The 21,929-nt window shown below is 38.8% G+C and overlaps 1 protein-coding gene across 1 annotated transcript in view; it reads right to left on the bottom strand.

The window, feature by feature from the left end:
• Positions 1-18,225, bottom strand: part of AFF2 (ALF transcription elongation factor 2) — a 640,196-nt gene extending 621,971 nt beyond the window's left edge. The window contains exons 1-2 of the mRNA XM_054587889.1: positions 18,203-18,225; positions 13,546-13,666 (exon numbers count right to left, since the gene is read on the bottom strand). Of these exons, the coding sequence (XP_054443864.1) occupies positions 13,546-13,666; positions 18,203-18,225 (144 nt within the window). The remainder of the gene's footprint in view (positions 1-13,545; positions 13,667-18,202) is intronic.
• Positions 18,226-21,929: the final 3,704 nt, after the last annotated feature.

Below are 21,929 nucleotides of genomic sequence, written 5' to 3'. Positions count from 1 at the left end.
GGAGCCCTTGCCAGCCTGTGCAGTCGTGGGTCCATACAGATGCTTGCCAATTCTCACCGGCCACTAGGCACGTGTGTGTGTGCGCCTGCAATGGGTGGTTTTCGGTTGTCTATTGTGTGCTTTTCAGCTGTGGCTCTTTGGGGGCGAGGCCTGCCCGTGTACAATGGGGACTACAGAAAGGAGAAAGAGTTGGGATTCTCTGGTTCCTCCTCCCATTCTTTCCCCTATGCCTCCGTTTCCAGTCTCTCTTCAGGGGTCTCTGGGCAGTTCTGTGACCCCTTTGGCCAGGGATCCTCTATTTCTGCAGACCACGTTGTAATGCGGGCCGTCTGGCTTGTCTGCACCCTGCTTCCGCCACTTTGTGGGCGCTTCCTCCCAGAGCTAAATGGAGAGTACCAAATGGGGAGGGAGTCGGGACTCCCAGGTTCCTCCTCCTGTTCTTTCCCCAACGCCTCCATCTCTAGTGTCTCCTCAAGGCTCTCTATGCATCTGTTTGACCCTTTGGCCAGGAATTCGCTATTTCTTCCAGCTTGTCTGCACTTAGCCCCCCAGCTCACAGGCACACAAGCTGTGTGTGCAGCACACAAAAGGTAGGTTAATTGATTCCCTTATGCCTGAGCGAGATGGTAGCTGCAGAGTGGGAGGTGAGTTATCAACTAGGCTCTGCTGGACACCATCTCAGTTCTCTTCACAAAGTTTTCCTCACCAATCTTTTCCTAGGCACCAGTCCACTCTGCTGCTGCCTCTATCCAGCTGCCAATGAAAATTGTTTTCTTGGCTCTTTATATGTCTCTTTGCATCCCCAGCTGCCTGTCTCTGACAAAGAGTGCCCCTAAGCTTTTTGGGGTTGCATTTTGTCTGTGTGTTTTCCTGGTTTTAGCTGCTGTATTCTAGGGTTCCCTGTTTATGGTTCAGACCTTGTTCTTCTCAGGGGGATCCAACTGGCCATCTCAATGTGCCTCTGGTGCTGGTGCCCTTGGGCACCCATCCCATGCTCTCGAGCCTCCACCGTACTTCTCACCTGTTGGGGTGTGTGAGAGTTGAATCCACTGTCTGTCCGCGGCTCCAAGGTTTCTCTCCTTCTATTGTTCTATTGTTTTCTAGGTGATTTCTCCCCCATTTAGTTGCAATTCCATATTGGTCCTGGGAGGAGGTCAGTGTGACTCCCATTCACTCTTCCGCCATCTTCGAATCCCGACTTGATTAGTTTTAGTGTCTCCTCATTTATGTCTACTGTTATAGTGATCTGTAATTCTGATGCATGCTTAGATATCTTTTCTATGTCTATATTTTAAAATATGCTTGAAATTAGGCGAAGTACTAAATTGGTCAATGTATAAAACACTGTCCATATGAATAAAATTGGAAGAAAATTGAAAGCTCTCTAAATAAGTCTAGAAAATCAACCTTTTATTATATAGACTACACTACAGTTTTGATTTCTTTTCCTGCACAAAACTATAAGGTCTTAAAGGTCAGAGACCACTTTTTATTTACTTTTCTACATTTAAGACTTAGCAATATGTCTTGTGCATATTAGATACTCAATAAATTGTTGTTGAATCGAACAGAATTAAATTATAATTCATACCTTGCCTATATCAAAATAAAGGATTTGGAGCAAAAGTTGTCAATAGAAAATCAAAAGAGAAGCCAAGTTGATACTGCAACTGAACATTAAATTGAACTCTAATCTTCTTGGTAGCTAAGGGAATAAAGAAAATCTCAGTTTGTAGAATTCTCTTTGTCTAAGGAAGGAAGCATACCTTCCTTAAATAAAACAAATGATTACCATGTACTAAAACATGAATATATATTCCTCTTATTGGACTAAGTTCAGTTATAAGAACCTTTGAACAATAAAATAATTTTTAGCACCGATTTTACAGAAAATGTAAAGATGTCTTTGTGTGGCTTTTCCTCATGATGACTAAAAAGCAAGAACATTGTATTAAAATCTAACTCCAGGAAGGCAAGTCTGCATGTAGAGTTAACAAGGCTAGACTAATATTTCCAAATGTGGGGTTTTCCTATGTAATGACAAAAGAATGGAGCTGGGGTAACCTGAAAGAATGGAGGAATGTTACCTCACTTAGACTATCTTGCTCACAGAGGAATTGTCTCACAGAGAATTGTGACCAGACAGTTCAAGATTGAGTTCACTGGCAACACTTTCTATGTTGCCCATTGAGGGAAGATCCATATTATTTGAAAAATATACATCCTATGGCTACAAGTAGGAATTACTATGGTCATTTTTAAGACACATACTGGTAAGCTGAAAACACTCATGAGACAGGGTTAGGCACAGAGGGCACACATACACATAGCTTCAGAGATCCATCATTTAAGAATCTCTAATAATTAATAGTACAGTCCAAGTGGACTGAGTGAAGTCTTTGCCTTCCCACCATTGGAGGTGGGTAACTGACAATAATCAGTTTTTAAATTCCTCAAGGTGCTTATATGAGATCCACTGTATAGAAAACTCAGTGGGGCCTGAAATACATTTATGTACACCTACACAATGTACTCTCATTAGACACCATAGCAACTTCTTTTTCACCCTGAAGAGTTTTAGCAATCCTATTAAGAGCAAGGTATTCTGAGTAGTCTTGATTGAACATTATAAAAATGGCAAAAACAAAATCCAGTCACTTCAATAACTACAGGTTTCTTTCAGTTTGGCCAATTCTTTACTTTCCATTCTAGATAATTCATTGATTCTTTAAAGGTAACCTCTGCAACCATTATTTTCTGAGTAATCACAATTTCTCCATTAACAAGGGAATGCATTTTCCAAGTATTTTCAGGAATGAATTACATATCTGTTTTGTGGCTCATGACTAACAGCACTCCTTCATTTAAGCATTTTGCCTCTCATTACTTCAGGAAATGCAAAGTTGCCTCAGTTTGCTTCTAACACTATCTACAAATCAGTAGTATAGTTTCATTGCGAGACTAATGTTCTAGAATGTAATTGTACCATACTATTTTTTTAATAAATGTAGTTAACTTAATTTTTGAGGTTCATTTCTTCCTTTTATTTCATTGTAGCTAATATATGTGATTTAGTAATTCTTTTTTCATAATTCTAATATTTTTACAGTTAATGTCTCTAAGCTGTAAATTGCTATTTCTTTAATTATAATAACCTGAATTCGTACAGAACTTTACAGATTTCAGGGCAAGGTTTCCCATGTTGTTTATCTTGATCCTTACAACAATCATGTGACTCAGTAGAGCAGCTCTAGTCTCAGTCTGGCTTCTAACTGTCCCAATACAAATGGCCTTATATAATCCACTTAACTTTTCTGTGCCCCAGTTTCCTTGTTTCCTCATTTCTTCATTCTTGTTGAGCTGTGAAAAGCAATAAATGTAAGCAGTTGTTATTATCAGGTATTATTATTCACTTCAAAGAAGAGGAAACTAGATCAGAAAAATGAAGTTTCTACCCCAAAGTCACATAGAAGGTAAGCTTCTTCTGACTTCCTGTCAGAATGTATCAACAGCTTCCTGTTACAGATACAGAATCACACTAAACTGGCTCTAGATTACCACTTAATATGGACATTAAGGTACAGATAAGCTGCTCACTTTTTTTAATCTCAAATTTCTCATGGGAAACATGGGGAAGATGCTTACACAAGTTATTGAAAGGACTAACCAAGTACATACATAAAGTCCCAGCACAGTGCCAGGCAAACAGTAGGCACTTGATACATACTAGTTTCTCATCCCTCTCAATCTTTCCACACTAAACTAAGTATGTCACACTTTTTAATCACTTAAAGACATCCCTCTCCACAGCATAACACTAATTCAAATTCAAAAGGTATGAGCAACAAAAGCAGCCACACAGAGTTTACCTACCAATCTAGTCTAAGACTGATCAATGTTCTTCCCATTCTGAGACTGGCAGAGGTAAAGCAAATAAAGAAATCAGCTAAGAACATAAGAAATCACCATTTCTTCTTTCTGCCTAGACAGGGCAATCAGTCCTAGGGACCGGTGTTCATTGGCTAGTTTATTATCACTGACATTGTTGGACAAGTGATCAAGCAATGTTTTAGGGTTTACAGTGGAAAGAAGTTCCCTGAAAATCCTGATCCACCACCAGGAATTTTGACTTTTAGTCTGGTAAGCATTCCCACACAACCCCAAAAAGAGTAATGGTATGCCTTCATCTCTACCAGTAGATCATGGGCGAGCTCTAGAACTCCCATTGCCAACAGCATGTAAAGCTACTCCAAGGATATCCGCACCAGTACAGGTATGGGGAGCTTTTGAAGGTGCACATCAGTTTTAGTATCATAAGATGTGGAAAAACTACAAGTGTTAACATTATTCCTTTCCTTCACAGTCTCCTCAAAAACAAAGGCCTTTTCCTCATCAAGAAGCATAAAGGCAACAGGTTAGTAATGACATTATAGTCCTGACCCAGCACTAGACTAATGTTCCCATCAGTGTCTGTATCTGATACATACTTGACATATCAAGATGGCTTTTTAAAACTTCTGACAATGTTGATAACAGATTTTTAAATGCCTACTCAAAAAAAATAACACTTACATCTAAAAATAAATATACATATATAACAGCCCTTGTAAACAAGAGTTGATATTTACCTTAAAGTTGTAAGACGACTGATTGAACAGGACTTGACATTACAAAAGGGGAATAAACCAAAGATGCTATACATTGTAAGACTGTTGAGTATTAGTTTAAATGCTTGTTAAACTAATCATTTCTCTAGCAAATTAAAACCACAATGAGATACCACTTAACTCTGGTCAAAACGACCATAATAAATAAACCAACAAACAATGGGTGCTGGTGAGGTTGTGGAGAAAGGGGAACCCTAGTGCACTGTTGGGGGGAATGCAGACTGGTGAAGCCACTGTGGAAAGCAATGTGGAATTTCCTTAAAAAGCTAAAAATGGAACTGCCTTTTGACCCAGTGATTCTCCTGCTGGGATTATACCCTAAGAATAAAAAAAAAAAAACCACCAATTCAAAAGAACCTATGCACCCTAATGTTCATAGCAGCGCAACTTACAATAGCCACATGCTGGAAGCAACATAACTGCCCATCAGTAAATGAATGGATCAAAAAACTATGATATATTTACACAATGGGATACTACACAGCAGAAAGAAAAAAAAGAACTACTGAACTTCGTGACAGCATGAATGGAACTAGAGAGCATTATGCCAAATGAAATAAGCCAGGTGGAGAAAGACAAATACCATATAATCTCACCTATAAGTGGAACCTAATCAGCAAAGCAAGCAAGCAAGGAAAATATAACCAGCAACATTGAAAGAAAGATGAAAACGACGGATAAGGGAAGGGGAGAGAGAGGGATACCAGGGAGGGGAAGGGAAAGGGTCAGATCGAGGAACAGGTGTGAAGGACACATGGATGAAGCCAGAGTGGGGAAAGATTGAGGGGGCAGGTGGGAGTGGGTGGGGCAGGGGAAAGTGGTGGTGAGTAAATGAAGACAAATGTATGAATTTAAAAAAAAAATACATAATTTAAAAATAAAAGAAAAGAAAAAGAAAAAAAACTAATCAATTTTCAAAATATGCAGATTCAAAGGTAGTATAAAAATTAAATCAATTGAGATAGAAAAATCCTTTTTAAATAATATTATTACCTACAAATTGAAAACTAATATTTTAAGTGATTAAAGTCTCTGTCAGACTTAACTGAATTTGTAAGACACTTGAGGGTCTTGAACAAGAGTTGCTTACTTATTCCGATCAAAGCAGTAAGAGTCTGGTTTCACTAGATATCAATCTAAACAACATACTCTGTATCTCATGGTGGTATTTGTGCTCATGCAGTCCTTATTAAGAAGTTTCCTTTTCAAGAAGTCACTGTTCCCTAAATGGTGCTCTTCTAAAATCAGAACACATAAATATAGTCTCTATTTTTATTTTACATCTTACATCATTTTTGTTTATTACAGAAAATTACACTGTTGTGAAATTTCAATAAAAAGCAATCAGCTTCCAGCAGTTTGAAAAGAATCTCTCCCCAACTGCCACCCCAAATAGAAAGTTCAGAGCTAGTCATTATAAAATCAATAATTAGAGAGGAGAGAAGATGGCAGAGGAATGAATGGGAGTCAAGTTGACCTCCTCCCAAGATGAAACAAGAATTGAGACCAAATAGTGGAGTAATTACCTGGAAAACAATGGAACCATAGTGGGAGAGGAGCCTTGGAGCCGCGGACAGTGGATTCGAATTTCACACATCCCAACAGGTGAGAAGGGTGGTGGAGGCTTGAGAGGGTGGGCTGGGTACCCCCGGGCACTAGCACCAGAGGGACATTGAAATGGCCAGTTAGCTTCCCCCGAGAAGAATGGGGTCTGAATCATAAACAGGGACCCCTAAACTACAGCAGCTAAAACCAAGAACATACAGACAAAACGCAGCCCCAAAAAGCTTAGGGGCACTCTCTGCCAGAGACAGGTGGCTGGGGAGGCAAAGAGACATTTTAAGGGCCAATGCAAAAGTTGCAGTGGAAGCCACCCTCTTTGATCTCTGGGTAGAGGCGGGAGCAGGGTGGGCTGGTGCCTGGGAAAAGACTGGTGAGGAAAAATTGTGAAGAGAACTGACACAGCAGTTGGTGGAGCCCGGGTGATAACGCACCTGCCACTCTGCAGCTACCATCTCCCTCAGGCATAAGGGAATCAAATAACCTGCCTTTTGTGCGCTCCACACAGCTTGTGCATATGAGCTGGAGGACTGAGTACAGACTGGCTGGGAGAGCCTTGAGGAGAGACTAGAGACGGAGGCGTTGGAGAAAGAACAGGAGGAGGAACCAGGGAGCACCGACTCCTTCCCCGTTCTGTTGTCTCCCTTGTGGGCTGGAAAGGCACGACCCCAAAGAGGCAGAAGCGGGGCGCACATGAACCAGAATGCCTGCGATTGAAATGCAGGCAGCACAGGGGGTGGATCCTTGGCCAAAGGGGTCACAGAACTGCCCAGAGGCCCCTGAGGAGAGACTGGAGACGGTGTCATTGGGGAAAGAGCTGGAGGAGGAACCGGGAACCCGACGCCCTCTCCTTACTGTAGTCTCCAATGAGCAGGAAGAGGCCACACCCCCAAAGAACCAAAAGCCAAAAAGCACACATAGACACCCCAAAAACACCCAGTGCAGGGGCGCACACGTGCGCTGAGTAACCAGTGAGGATTGGCGAGCGTGTGTGTGACCCATGCAGGCTGAAGAATGCTTGTATGGGTCGGCAAGGCCTCACAGAGATTGGCACCGATATGCCCTGCGAGGGAGTGCACAGAGCGGCTAGGGCAGGAGTAAATTGACCCGCCCGGCCCGGGATTTTTGAGCAGCCAACAAAATTAGTAGTTCCCCGGCTGAAGGGGATACCGAGGTGCCCAGAGTCCATGGAAGAGAGACCTGAGACAGGATTAACCGGAGAGTCCTGGAGCTGAATTCCTCCCATTTCTGTAGTCCCCATTTAGCGAGGGCAAGGAAAGCACCCAAAGAGCCAAAAGTGGGGAAAACACACAATAGAAGACCCTAAACTGACCAGTGCCAGGGATCTTGCCAGCCAGGGGTGCCAGATGAGTACTAGAGTTCGCAAATAAGCCCCCTAGTCTGGGGAAAGCACATGCAACCACAGGCAGGCTGGGGATCCTGCCGCATCTGGAGCACACTCAAGGAGCCAAAATGAGAGTGCAGAGCAATAGCGAAAAATAGCCCAGTCCTCACAGAGGGGGTCACAGAGCTGCCCCAAGCAGGAGTCAGACAGAGACAGTAGACTCCTGGCAGGCTCAAACAAAAAACCCAAGGTCATATAGGGTCAACAACCGACATCATCAGAGGCAGGCCCAGAAGGAAAAGTAAAGGACAAAAATACTTAACAGACTCTCACAAAAATGGGAAGAAAAAGAAGTTCTCCCCATATAAGTGGAAAAGGGGACTCCCCACAGAGAGAGCTAAATGAAATAGAGGCAAGGGAACTATCAGATATGGAATTCAAAACAATGGTTCTAAGGAAGCTCAATGAGCTCAGCCAGCTCAAAGAGAACTATGAGAAGCTGCAGAGAAACTATCAGGATCTTACAGCAAACTATATCATCCTGGAAAAGGACATAGAAACTATCAAGAACACACAGGAGGTTATGAAGAATACCATTTCTGAATTGAAGAACACAGTAGAAGGAATCCAAAGCAGGCTGGATGGAGACGAGGATCGAATTAGTGAGATGGAGGATAAGGTAGAAAGAAGCTCCCAGAAAGAACAAGAAATGGAAAAAAAGGCTCAAAAAGAATGAAGAGGCATGTAGGGAAATGCAGGACAACCTGAAATGCAAACATATTCGCATAATAGGGATACCAGAAGGAAAAGAATAAAGAGATAAAAAACTGCCTCGAAAAGTAATGATGGAAAATTTCCCCAATTTGAGGAAAGAAAAGGTCTCATGGACCAAGGAGATACAGAGGGCGCAACTCAAGAGGGACCCAAGGAGGTCCACTCCAACACACATCATCGTTAAAATGGCAGCTATCAAAGACAAAGAGAGAATCCTCAAGGCAGCAAGGGAGAAGGAGAAAGTAACATACAAGGGGGCCCCAATACGCCTAGGAGCAGACTTCTCAACAGAAACACTACAAGCCAGAAGGGAATGGCAACAAATATTCCAAGTCATGAAAAGCAAGGGGCTACAGCCAAGGCTGCTCAACCCAGCTAGGCTCTCAATTAAAATAGAAGGGGAAATACGGAGTTTCCCAGACAAAAGAAGCTTAAAGGAATACGTCTCTACCAAACCAGGACTCCAAGATATGCTAAGGGGACTGGTTTAAGCAGATGAAGGAAAAGAATGAGAGAAAGAGGAACACAGGTACAAAGAGAAAAGATGAGTAAGGTTCTATCAGTAATATCTCTCAATGTGAATGGACTGAATGCCCCAATAAAAACACACAGGGTAGCTGAATGGATGAGAAAACATGACCCACACGTATGCTGCCTACAAGAGACCCATCTCAGAGCAAGGGACGTACACAGATTGAAAGTAAAGGGATGTAGAAAAATATTCCAAGCAAATGGGCATGAGAAAAAGGCTGGGGTTGCCATACTTGTATCAGACAAAGTAGACTTCCAAACAAAGGGCATAAAGAGAGACCCAGAGGGGCACTTTATAATACTTAAAGGAAGAATCTATCAAGAAGACATCAACATTGTAAACTTACATGGTGCCAGTATAGGAGCCCCCAAGTTTATAAGGAAATTGTTGAATGACTTCAAAAAAGATATAGACCGCAACACAGTGATATTAGGGGATTTCAACACCCCACTGTCAAAAATGGACAGATCTTCCAAACAAAACATTAATAAACATATTGTGGTGCTGAATGAAACACTGAATCAAAGAGACTTAACTGACATATATAGTACCTTACATCCCAAAGAAGAAAAATACAAATTCTTTCCAAATGCTCATGGCAGTGTTTCAAAGATAAACCACATGATAGGACACAAAGCAAGCCTCAGGAAATTCAGGAAAATTGAAATAATACCAAACTTTTTCTCAGACCACAAGGGCTTGAAACTGGAAATCAACCTCAAAAAGAAACTTAAAAACTTGCAAAGTCATGGAGACTGAACAGTAGACTGTTAAACAATGAATGGGTCTATAATGAGATAAGAGAAGAATTCAAAAAAATTCTGGAAACAAATGAAAATGAACCTACAACAGTCCAAAACCTATGGGACACAGCAAAGGCGGTCCTGAGAGAGAAGTTCACAGCAATACAGGCTTACCTAAAAAAGATAGAAACATTTCAGATAAAAGACCTAACACTACAACTTCAATAACTGGAGAAACAGCAACAAATAAATCCCAGAGCAAGGAGAAGTAAGGAAATAGTAAAGATTAGAGCAGAACTGAATGACATAGAGACGAAAAGAACAATTCAAAGGATCAACCAATCCAGAAGCTGGTTCTTTGAAAAGATAAATAGAATTGACAAGCCTTTAAGTAGACTCATCAAGAATAAAAGGGAGAGGACCCAAATTAATAATATCAGAAATGAAAGAGGAGAAATAACAACTGATACCACAGAAATACAAAGGATTGTCAGAAACTACTATGAACAATTATATGCCAAGAAATTTGAAATACTTGATGAAATGGTCAAGTTTCTAGAAAAGTATAATCTTCCAACACTGAAGGAGGAAGAAACAGAAAGCTTGAATAGACCGATAACAGCTGGGGAAATTGAAACAGTCATCAAGAAACTCCTGGCACATAAAAGCCCAGGGCTGGAGGATTTCACAGTAGAATTTTACAAAACATTTAAGGAAGAGCCAACCCCTGTCCTTCTCAGACTATTCCAAAAAATCTAAGAAGAGGGAATACTCACAGACTCTATCTATGAGGGCCGTATCACCCTGATCCCCAAACCAGATAACGACCATTCAAAGTAAGAAAACTACATCCCAATTTTGCTAATGAACATAGATGCTAAAATCCTCAACAAAATATTGGCAAACCGCAGCCGGCAATACATTAAAAAGATTATCAAGTGAGATTCATCCCAGGCTTGCAAGAATGGTTCAATATACGCAAGTCAATAAACGTGATACATTACATAAATAAAAGAAAAGACAAAAACCACATGATCATCTCGATCGATGCAGAAAAAGCATTCGATAAGGTACAGCACCCATTTATGATCAAAACTCTCAGCAAAATGGGAATAAATGGGGCATTCCTCAATGTAATAAAGGCCATATATGAAAAACCTACAGCTAATATCATACTCAATGGGCAAAAACTTAAAGGTTTCCCCCTAAGATCAGTAACACGACATGGATGTCCGCTCTCACCGCTTCTTTTCAACGTCGTATTGGAAGTCTTACCCATAGAAGTCAGAGAAGAGAAAGAGATAAACGGCATCCAAATAGGAAAGGAGGAAGGAAAGCTATCATTGTTTGCAGATGACATGAGAGTGTACATAGAGAACCCTGTAGACTCTACCAAAAAACTCCTCAACCTAATAAGTGAATTTGGCAAAACAGCAGGATACAAAGTCAAAATTTAGAAAACAAAGGCATTTATGTACACTAGCAATGCAATAGAAGAAGAAGAAATCAGAAAAAAAAATACCATTTGATATAGCAAGAAGAAAAATACAGGACCTAGGCGTAAATTTAACCAAAGACGTAAATGATCTGTATGCAGAAAACTATACAACATTCAAAAAAGAATTTAAGGAAGACACAAATAAATGGAAGCATATACCGTGCTCATGGATTAGAAAAATTAATATCATCAAAATGTCCATACTACCCAAAGCAATTTATCGATTCAACGCAATCCCTATTAATATACCAATGACGTATTTCACAGAAATAGAACAGACATTTCAAAAATTTATATGGAATCATGAACGATGCAGAATAGACTCAAGAATTTTGAGAAAGAAACACAAAGTAGGAAGAATCACAATCCGGACATCAAACTCTACTACAAAACCACTATACTCAAAACAATCTGCTACTGGCACTAGAAGTGACCCATAGTCTAGTGGAACAGAATAGAAAGCCCAGAAACAAGCCCAGGTCTCTATGGGCATCTAATATTTGACAAAGGGGGCATAAGCATAAAATGGAGCAATAATAGACTCTTCAAAAAATGGTGTTGAGAGAGCTAGACGGCTCCATGGAAAAATTTGAAATTGGATCATCAGCTGACACCATACACAAAAATAAACTCAAGATGGATAAAAGACTTAAATAGAAGTCGCAACACCATCAAAGTCCTAGAGGAGAACATTGGCAGGAAACTCTCAGATATCACATGCAGAAATTTTTTCACTGGTATGTCTCCTAAAACAAGGGACATAAAGGAAAGAATAAACAAGTGGGATCTCATCAAAATAAGAAGCTTCTGCACGGCAAAAGAAAACATCAGCAAAATTAAAAGGGAGCCAACCGTATAGGAAAATATATTTGCTAATGATACATCAGATAGAGGTTTGATCTCCAAGATATATAAAGAACTCACTCGACTCCAATCCAAGTAGACAAACGATTCAATCAAAAAATGGGCAAAGGACATGAGCAGACGCTTTTCTAAGGATAGGATACAGAGGACCCAGAGGTATTTGAAAGGATGTTCAGCATCACTAGCCATCAGAGAAATGCAGATCAAAACGACCATGAGGTACCACCTCACAGCAGTCGTAATGGCCATCATAAACAGATGAACAAACAACAGGTGCTGGCGAGGCTGTGGAGAAAAGGGAACCCTAGTACACTGTTGGTGGGAATGCAGAGTGGTGCAGCCACTGTGGAAAGCAGTGTGGAATTTCCTCAAAAAGCTCAAAATGGAACTGCCTTTTGATCCAGTGATTCCCCTGCTGGGACTGTACCCTAAGAACACCAAAACACCAATACAAAAGAACCTATGCACCCCAATGTTCATAGCAGCAGAATTGACAATAGCCAAATGTTCGAAGCAACCTAAATGCCCATCAGTAGATGATTGGATCAAAAAGTAATGGTACATATACACAATGGAATACTACGCAGCAGAAGGAAAAAAAGAACTACTAAACTTTGTGACAGCATGGATGGAACTGGAGAGCATTATGCTAAGTGAAATAAGCCAGGGGGTGAAACACAAATTCCATATGATCTCACGTGTAAGCAGAACCTAACCAACAATACAAAGATGCAAGGAAAATAAGACCAGCAACACTGAAAGGAAAAGAAACCAACAGAGACAAGAGGGAAGGAGGGAGGGGGGTGGGGAAAAGGAAGGGAAGGGGAAAATCAAGGAACATATAGCAAGGACTCATGAACAAAACCAAGGGGAGGGAATGAGGGAGGAGGAAAGGGAAAGTGGTGGGGGGTAGCCAGAGACAAATGTATTTGAAAAAATAAAATAATATTTAAAAAATTAAAAAAATAAAATAAAATCGATACTTAAACATAGAAGTATGATTGTTATTGCAGCTACACACCAGCTGGAATACCACTAGAAAATAAACCTAGCTACACTACTCTCTGTGATTGGAGCAATCTCCAAAAGCTTGATTTTTAACCAAAAGGCAAAACAGATCTTAAAATCCTAAAATGAAAAAGGAATGCAGCAGCCTTGCATAGAATGGCACTTACTGGGAGGAGAAATAGACATATCCGTTAACATTCTGAAAAGTCTTCAGTGGCTGCCTTGCTGATATCAAAGTGGGAGAAAGTATCATGGGAGCACTCCTTGCTGTAGGAAGTGCTAGGCAGTAAAGACCTCTTTGGAGACAGGAAGTCTGACAAGTCCTTTTCAAATATTATTTTGCTCATCAAAGAAGATGGAATCTGCCTCTGAAGACTTCCTCATAACCTTGCAATTGCCCTAAATACAGTGCATGTATGTAATTTATTTATAAAGTATATTCTCCTGGAAATGATTTGGGTGCTTTAAATATAGATCTGATGTTGATTAGTACATTCGAAGATGTAACAGGCAACCATTTTCCAGAAAGATAAATTACATACATATTCAACTACCTTGTAGGGCTCCCCAAAAAGATCAAAGCCTGAAGAAAAGAGATCATCTTCTTGTTGGACTTCTTGATTCCTCCACTCCCATTCCATTTTCTTAAGTGCACTACAGTCTTGTTCATAGTGACTAAAATGAAAAGAGAAAGACAAAAGGACAAATAGATTAATTAGTCAAGTAAATCATTTAGCTCTCATTGTTAATAAGAAGAAAATAATGCAAGTCATGGCTATCAAACTGATACTGCATTAAGAGCATAATTTTTATCTTGGGTGACTGAAAGCATTTTTTGTGAAGCTTTTGACAAAGAAAGGGGTCTGGCTTGAGCAACAAACTTTTTTAAATAAAAAAAAGGTGTAAAAGCCTTGAATAACTTTAACACACAAGTGTTTTATAAATACATGTATCTCTGTGGGACTCATCACATTTTGTGCTTTCTTATTGGAGGACCAATAGAAAAGCTTTCAGACAATGTCTAAGATATATTCTGGGCCCTTGAACTTTATAGAACAAAATGCTGCTTTATTTTTTTAATATTTTATTTGTTTATTTATTTGTTTGTTTGGGTATTTATTTATTTAGATAAAGGGGAAGGGAGAGAGAAAGGGGATGGGAGGGAGAAAGAGAGGGAGAGAAATACCAATGTAAGGGAGAATCATCAAACAGCTGGTTCTTGCACATGCCTTGACCAGGGACTGAACCCACAACCTGGGCATATGCCCTGACTGGGAATTCAACTGGTAACCTTTTATCATGAGGGACAATGCTCTAACAAACTGAGCCACACTGGTGAGCGTGAAATGCTTCCTTATTAAAAAATATATATTTTCTCCATCATGTAAAACCATGCATATTCAACTATAATCTTTAAGCCTTAAAGTAGTGGATTTATATTGTTCATTTGGGTCCCTCCCACCCTGCTTTTGATTGCAATCTTACCTAAGGTGAGTATATATATGTTGCAAAAATTTGAATTATATGACTTATGTAAAATGCTTAGCAGGTGCCAGAAAAATGTTGCTTTCCTTCCCCACATTAATATTTTAAGGTTAAGATTTAATTAGATAATTGACATGCAAATGAACATAATAGCTAAAGAAAATGCAAGAGTTACACCGATATAAATGTACAGCTGACAGGTTTAGAATGCAGCCCAAATCATAATGCCCATCACTGGTAGCCTAGCTTTCTTGTGAGTATCATGACTTTAATTTACAAAAGAAGAGGCCAGGAGCATGAAATACCCATGGCGGATCTAGATATTGATATACATAAAGAGTAAGATGCCACTACACTTAATCAACCACCTTTCTCCACAGGAATCCTTGAAATGACAAATTCAAAGTGACTTTGATAGCATTATCTTCTGGATAAACAACATTTAATTTCTCCGTTTTACAAATAGTGGCAATTTATAGGGTGCTTAAATATACAATATGCTTTCATATTACAAACAACGCCAGATAGATGAGAGCTCACTGGGCCATTCATGTGTGTGCTCAACAAATGTTATCACTGCCTCTAAAATCAAAGAACCTCTAGAACTCTACCCAAAGCTCAGGCTCCACATCTGGGCCCCGCCTGGTCAAGAAAGATGCCAAGTCCAGATACTGAAAGCCACTCTACCATTTGTAGTCTCAAATGTTATCCACAGGTATTACGATTGCTAGCATCATCTCTCAATTCCATTCACAAGTTGGGTTCAGAATCTCAAACAGTCGTCATGTGTCTCAATGTATTTGTGTTGGAGGCTAATATAGAATCACCTAGGGATAGTAACATCTTCAGTCCATAAAGTGTGGAGCACAAGATTTGACCTCAGCACCATGCATTGGCTATGGGTTACACAAACCTATCATTAATTTGTCAAAACCTAAGAAACATAGGATGTCAGGAGTGGAGGTGGAGAGAACAAGTTAAAGAAATATTTAGTCAGGGTGGGAGGAGGCTTTGTTGCAAAGGAGAAGTACACAATTTGTTTGAATTCCATAGAAAATGATTCTCAACATACAAATAAGAGCCAAAGTCTCCTGCTTCTGAGAAATGTGAGCAGATGTCAGTTTTCTAGCTATCTGTTCATTTTGTGCACCTGACAGCCCAGAATAACAGGCCCATAGATCACATTTGGTTCTCCCATGACTGAAGTACTTTGGTCTCTTGGCTTTGTAGATTACTATTCTTCTCTTTTGAGACATAGACATAATTAAACACTTGAAGGAAAAGAAGGAGAAGAAAGTAAAACATTCTTCAACCCTTCAAGTGGCCAACAGTCAAGGCACTTTCTATTCTTTTGACCTGGGGTTGATTTGTTGGAGGTGCTTAGCTGCATTTTGCATTAGTCCGTTAGCTACCAAATTCCAGACAAAAATCTGAAGAGCAGATTAGTTATTCATGTGGGTGTTATCTGTTGCAAGAAAACTGACTTTACATTTTAAAACACATAAAACAAAGAATAGTTAATTCTCATGTCTCTGGTGAGAATGATTTAATCTCCAGAAAGTTCTGCTCTTAGAAGGCAGCTGAATCTCTCCATTTTTTTTTTCTTTTTCACTCAGTGTGGCATTGTATTGAAAGCTTCACAGGGCGAGGTATAATGAGGAATAAAGTACATGAGGCTTTCACAGTGTATAGAAAGAACATCACTGATTTCTGATTGAAACAGAAATTATTAATTTGAAGCACCAGCTTATTAAAACCACAACTATGTATTTAGCCTCATTATATCTATGGCAGTTTATAATTATGAGGACCTTTTTATCTACTAATTTAAAGTTCTTATGATTCAGGCAGGTTGTGTTTGAATCAGTGAGTCCTGCAGAGGCCACAGGAAAGCATATGTATTTCCCCTGATAATCAGATGTACCTTTACACTCCCAGGCTTGTTTCCCAAAGAAACAAAGGGCTCTACAGCCCATGAAGAAATACTCAAGCCAAAAATCTGAATTAATTATCATATTATTAGTTTAAATAATTCTAGTTTATTCACACTGATGAAAAGAGGATAAATTGGTCCTACCAGTGTGAAAATTCACTTTCAAATTGGGAAGTTGAACCAAAAAGCTCAACTCAAGGACTCGTAACTCTTAGCAAGTTAAGGTGTTCTTTCAATATTTTTCTCCCAGATATAATGAACTCTGTCACATTATGGTGACATAAAAATCATTGAACAATCAAAACTCAATTTATTCCTAATTAACCAAAGGTCTTTGGTTTTTCTCTCTATAACTTATCTTTGTGGAATCCCTGCTTGACTGATACATGCCCTAGTTGACAGGAAAAGGACAGAAAGAAGCACAAACTCCATTTAACTACAGGTATACCTCAGATATACTATGGGTTTTGTTCCAGACTACAGCAATAAAGTATCTATTTTAAAAAATGTTTATTGTATTTTTTCATTACCATTTAACATCCTTATACCCCACTCCTCTCTGCAATGGAAACAATGTTATTCATGTCCATGAATCCCTTTTCCTTTTTGGCTAATCCCTCTACCCCCTAACCTCCCTCACCAATAGCTGTTATTCTGCTATCCAACTATCAGTCCTGTCCCCAATTTCCTTTTTGTTCAGATTGTTCATTAGATTGCACATATGAGTAAAATTATATGGTATTTGTTTTTCTCTGACTGGTTTATTTCACTTACCATAATGTTCTCCACATCGATCCATGCTGTTGTAAATAGTAAAATTTTATTTCTTCTTTTTTGTGTGGCCAAGTAATATTCCATCATGCAAATGCCCTATAGTTGTTTTATCCACTCAGCTACTGATGGACACTTGGGCTGCTTCCATATCTTGGCAATTGTAAGTAATGCTGTGATGAACACAGTAGTACTTATGTTCTTTTGAATTAGTATTTTGGGTTTCTTTGCTATATTCCCAGAAGTGGGATTGTTGGGTCAAAAGGCAGATCCATTTTCAATTTTTTGAGGTATCTCCATACTGCTTTCCACAGTGGTTGTACCAGTCTGCATTCCCACCAGCAGTGCAAAAGGGTTCCTTTTTCTGTATATCCTTGCCAGAACTTGTTGTTTGTTGATTTATTGATGGTAGCCATTCTGACAGTTGTGAGGTGATATCTCATTGTGGTTTTAATTTGCATTTTTCTGATGATTAGTGATGTTGAGCATCTTTTCATATGTTTATTGGTCATCTGTATGTGCTCTTTGGAGAAGTGCCTATAAAGTATCTCTATAAAGTGAGTTATAATCTTTTTTTCTGGTAGAGTGTCCTTCCTTCAATTTGCAAAAAAAAAAAATGCAATAGCTGTAATGCACAATAAAGTGAAGCACAATAGAACAAGTTATGTCCAAACTCTGCTACTTCGATGTAAGGTGTGATGACAAGAAGTCTCTGTAGAAGGAGACTTTTATATTAGGTCTGATTTCACCCACATGTTTGTTTCCTTGATCTCCAATAACAGAGAAATTTCTCTTATTAACACAGGAGGAAGGTAAGGCCCTCTTGGGATGAGAGAAGCTGTTCCAAGCCCTCATCAAGGTAATGGCAAAGGAAGATATGGACCCATGCCTCTTTCATCTTCATATTCAAGCAATTTCTTCCCATATTTGTTACTCAGATACTTTCCTATCCTTTCCCTTAAATCTGATCTTATACAGAGGTAACTCCATTTTTTATCATTATAAGTCACAAGTGCATTTACGGGACGATAAAACCAGGCGACATGTAGATTCACTGAGATTGAGAAGGTTCAGTTATGCCATCTTCATTAGCTCACAGTGGTAGCACACTCAGACTGACAATGCAGGATAGTCTCTTAGAACAGAGACTGTTGAAATAGGAAGAGATTTTAGTAATCATCTAGTTCTGTAACCTAATTTTACAGATGAGAAAACTAAGCTAAGAAAGATAAAGGGTCTCACGGCAGGTATGACAGAACTAGGAGGCAGGATCCCAGGTCTTCCAATTCCCAAACGGGTTATCCTCCTCATACACAATTCTTTGTCACTTCTGCCTCCCAGGTTTCCATCACACTCAAAATTAAATATTTGTTTCATTTGCACTCCATTGGTCAATTTTCCTTAGGATTATATTTTATTAAAAATTGCCAGTAGGGAAAAACTCTGGGAATTTAATTTGGATTCCAGTATAGAAAACCCATTAATTTCCTTACACCAAAATGTACAGACTGTAAAGGGATTGTAAAAATTAACTATATCTTTGTGGAGAAGCTGAGTGAGGGAGAGTAGGAACCAGTTTAAATTTATTCAGTTTGTATTTATCATGGTTTAATAATCGTTATTTAGCTAATTAGGTCATTTTACAAAGGTAGATGGGTAAAGATTAAAAACATTGCTACTTTAAGTACAAGTTTAAAAATACTGCTAATACAAATTTACTGTAGTAATGATACACATGAAGGCACATAATTCAATATCACTGTTTTTTAAGCCAGCTGGCACTAAAATACTTTCATTTCAGCTAATATATTTGTAAAAACATAAAAATACATATTTTATTCACACAAAGTACAAATATAAGCTATAACTCTCTTCTTGTGGTTCTCTTGACTGAATTTCTGCCTTCTATGGAATTTCTATATTTACTTACTGCAATACACGTTCTAGAGTTCCAAGTGGTACTTTTTTTTCCAATATCTAGACCATTTTGAATTTAACATTGACCACATCTCAGAATACCATCTTATAGTTAAAAAAGAGAAGCTCTGTTATTCAATATCTTCAAAATCACCCCCAGTAAAATATTTATTTTTTTTCTGCAAATATCCATAAGCACTTAAGGGTGAAGTGCTAAATTCAAAGCTTTTTAAAAAGCTAAAAACAGGTCATAATTGTTTTACACACATAGGGAAGACACATGAGAACTTTGGATCTGGCCATGTGAACAAAGCCCTCAAAGGAGTTTATAAGATCAGAACCTGTAAGTCATATTTAAACAACAGGACTCACTGAGACATCTGTATACAATCGCTCTCTTCAACAAATGGACTAGCCTACTAAACTGCCAAAATTATGTTATAATACCTTTAACAAATACCAAATACTCAACCTGCAAAGATAATTGAATGCATCTAGGAATTCTAAAAACCTAACCTCACATTAACCAAATAAACAAGTTTTGTTGTTTCTAAAGAATTTTGAGGTATGTCTGGAAGTGATGGTATCCAAATTGAGATCTGGGCTGGGACTCACTCTTTCAGTTACAAGTTTCTTGGTCATTTATAAATCACTTTACATTTCTAAGCCTCAGTTTCCTTTTTGTAAAATGGGAATAATCTTTCTCTCCCCTCTCCATGCAGTTGGTGTAAAGGTTAAATATGATAGTGGATAGGAAGGCTTTTGTAAACTACTACTGTTTGCTCATAGGCTGCACTCACTGGCAACCTGATCATTCTGTGCCTTCATCACACAAAGCCATACTGCACATTGATTCATGTGCTCCTCAACAATGCCTGGTTAATTAGCAAGACAGGGATTATTATTTCCATTTAAGAATGAAAAACTGAGGCTCATAGAAAAGTACCAGCCTATGAGGCTACATCCCAATCCAGTGTTCTTTCAAAAAGTCTGAGATACTATGACAAGACATGCTTATGCCAAAGATATTTACATATAGCTTTCACAACTTCTCTTTACTCCAAAAATATGACAAAAATGTATTATTATTGAGGCCTAAATTCTTTCTAATAACAGACTAGCATAAAATATATTTCATTAGATATCCTCTGAAGACTTTCCTGTCTAGATCCGAAAGTGATTTTTGAGATAGAGGCACCGAATTGGTCAATACATGGACTTAATTCACAAATTAATATTGTCTGAAGTTTAAAACAATGATTTCTTAAAATATCTCTAAATATCATTAACCTTCTCTAATATGGTTCTCAATTTTGGTTGCACATGGGAATCATCCAGGAAAGAGTTTAAATCCCGATGCCCTGGGCCACATGTCAACATGCCAGATCAAGTACACTGGAATTTCCCAGAGTGGGTCCTAGGCAACAACTATAAAACAACTTTCATCTTCACACATGATAGAATCATTCACATATAAATCTTTTTATTGGACCCATTTGTGCATACCAAAATATGATGGATTTAACATGAAGATAAATCAAGAACCAGGCCCTTTTAGGGAACAGATGTATTCTATTATGCAGAAATCTGCATTGCTGATATATGCCACACAAAGGCCTTGAAGGTGAAAAGCAGTTATTGCGAAAAGAGACATGTCATGCAGAATAATAGCACTAATAACACTGATATTTACTCTCTATCAATTTTTTGCTCCGTGCCAGAAACAAGGCTAGGCATTTTATGAGAATTCTCTTATTTAATCCTCACAAAAGCTACGATGAGATAGCCTCATCCTCCCTTTTCAGATGAGGTAACTGACACACATGAGATCCAGACAGGTTAACATGCCCAGTGTCACAAAATTAAGTGACCACTGAGGCTGCCAGAATCCAGGCTCCATCCTCTTAGCCAAAAAGAAGATTCTGGTAGGTAGAAGAGAAAATGCATCCACATATTTAAGCTCTGCTTATACAACAAACATGGTACTATTGATTCAGGGATATTTCTAAAACATAAACTCCCTGCAGAATATTTCAGCTTTGAAGCATGGTATAGACCTCAGAACAGCAAGCACAGGTAGGTACTCAAATAGATATTGATTATCAAAAATTATAAGAGTGCACTAAAATTCCATTTTTTTACAAAATTCCATTTTAATATAAATGCCCCTTTTATATAGAATGAGCATGACTCTGGCAGCTCAAATGTTGCCATCTGCCTGCAGTAGTAGTCAATATATCAATAATTTTCTAGAAACCTGTCAAAATGTATTTTAAAAGCAGCCTTTCCAGTGAAATTAAATTCTTTGTCCTTCCACAGTAGAACTGTTTGCTGAGACATGGTGAAATATTCATGACTGTTGGAGAGAAGTGTCTGACTCCCCAACAAAGGTTACTTCTCTCCTCCCCCAGGCAGCTCAGAATGTGTTAGCTATACCTCTGCAACTATGCACGTTTATCTCCTTCAACTTCATGTCCAGCACCCTCTTTGTCTTACTGAGTACTCCACTACAAGAAGACTCCATTGCACAATAAACATCTAAGCAGCCCTGAGTTTCTTTTCTACTTTGGCAACATTTTCTTAGGTTTAGCGTCTAATTTCCACTTTTATAGAAAACCATTTAAAAGTAAGTCTAGTTTTGACACATTCATTGAAAATGAGACTTTGTTATCATTCCTCCTGGCTCACTGACCCAATGACAACAAAAACCAATCACTTGCAAGTACCTCACATTCAATGTGGCAAAACAGGGAGAGCTGAAAATAATTTCATGACCCAGAATCTATCAAGAATACTTCCTGAAGACTAATAGAGTCTTGGAATGGTTTACCA

This window comes from Pteronotus mesoamericanus, unplaced genomic scaffold (genome assembly GCF_021234165.1).
Source record: "Pteronotus mesoamericanus isolate MK-2021 breed Mesoamerican mustached bat unplaced genomic scaffold, CSHL_Meso_final scaffold_12, whole genome shotgun sequence".
Taxonomy (NCBI): Eukaryota; Metazoa; Chordata; class Mammalia; order Chiroptera; family Mormoopidae; genus Pteronotus; species Pteronotus mesoamericanus.
The sequence above is the reverse complement of the archived record's forward strand: the minus strand, read 5'-3'. Positions and strand labels throughout refer to the sequence as shown.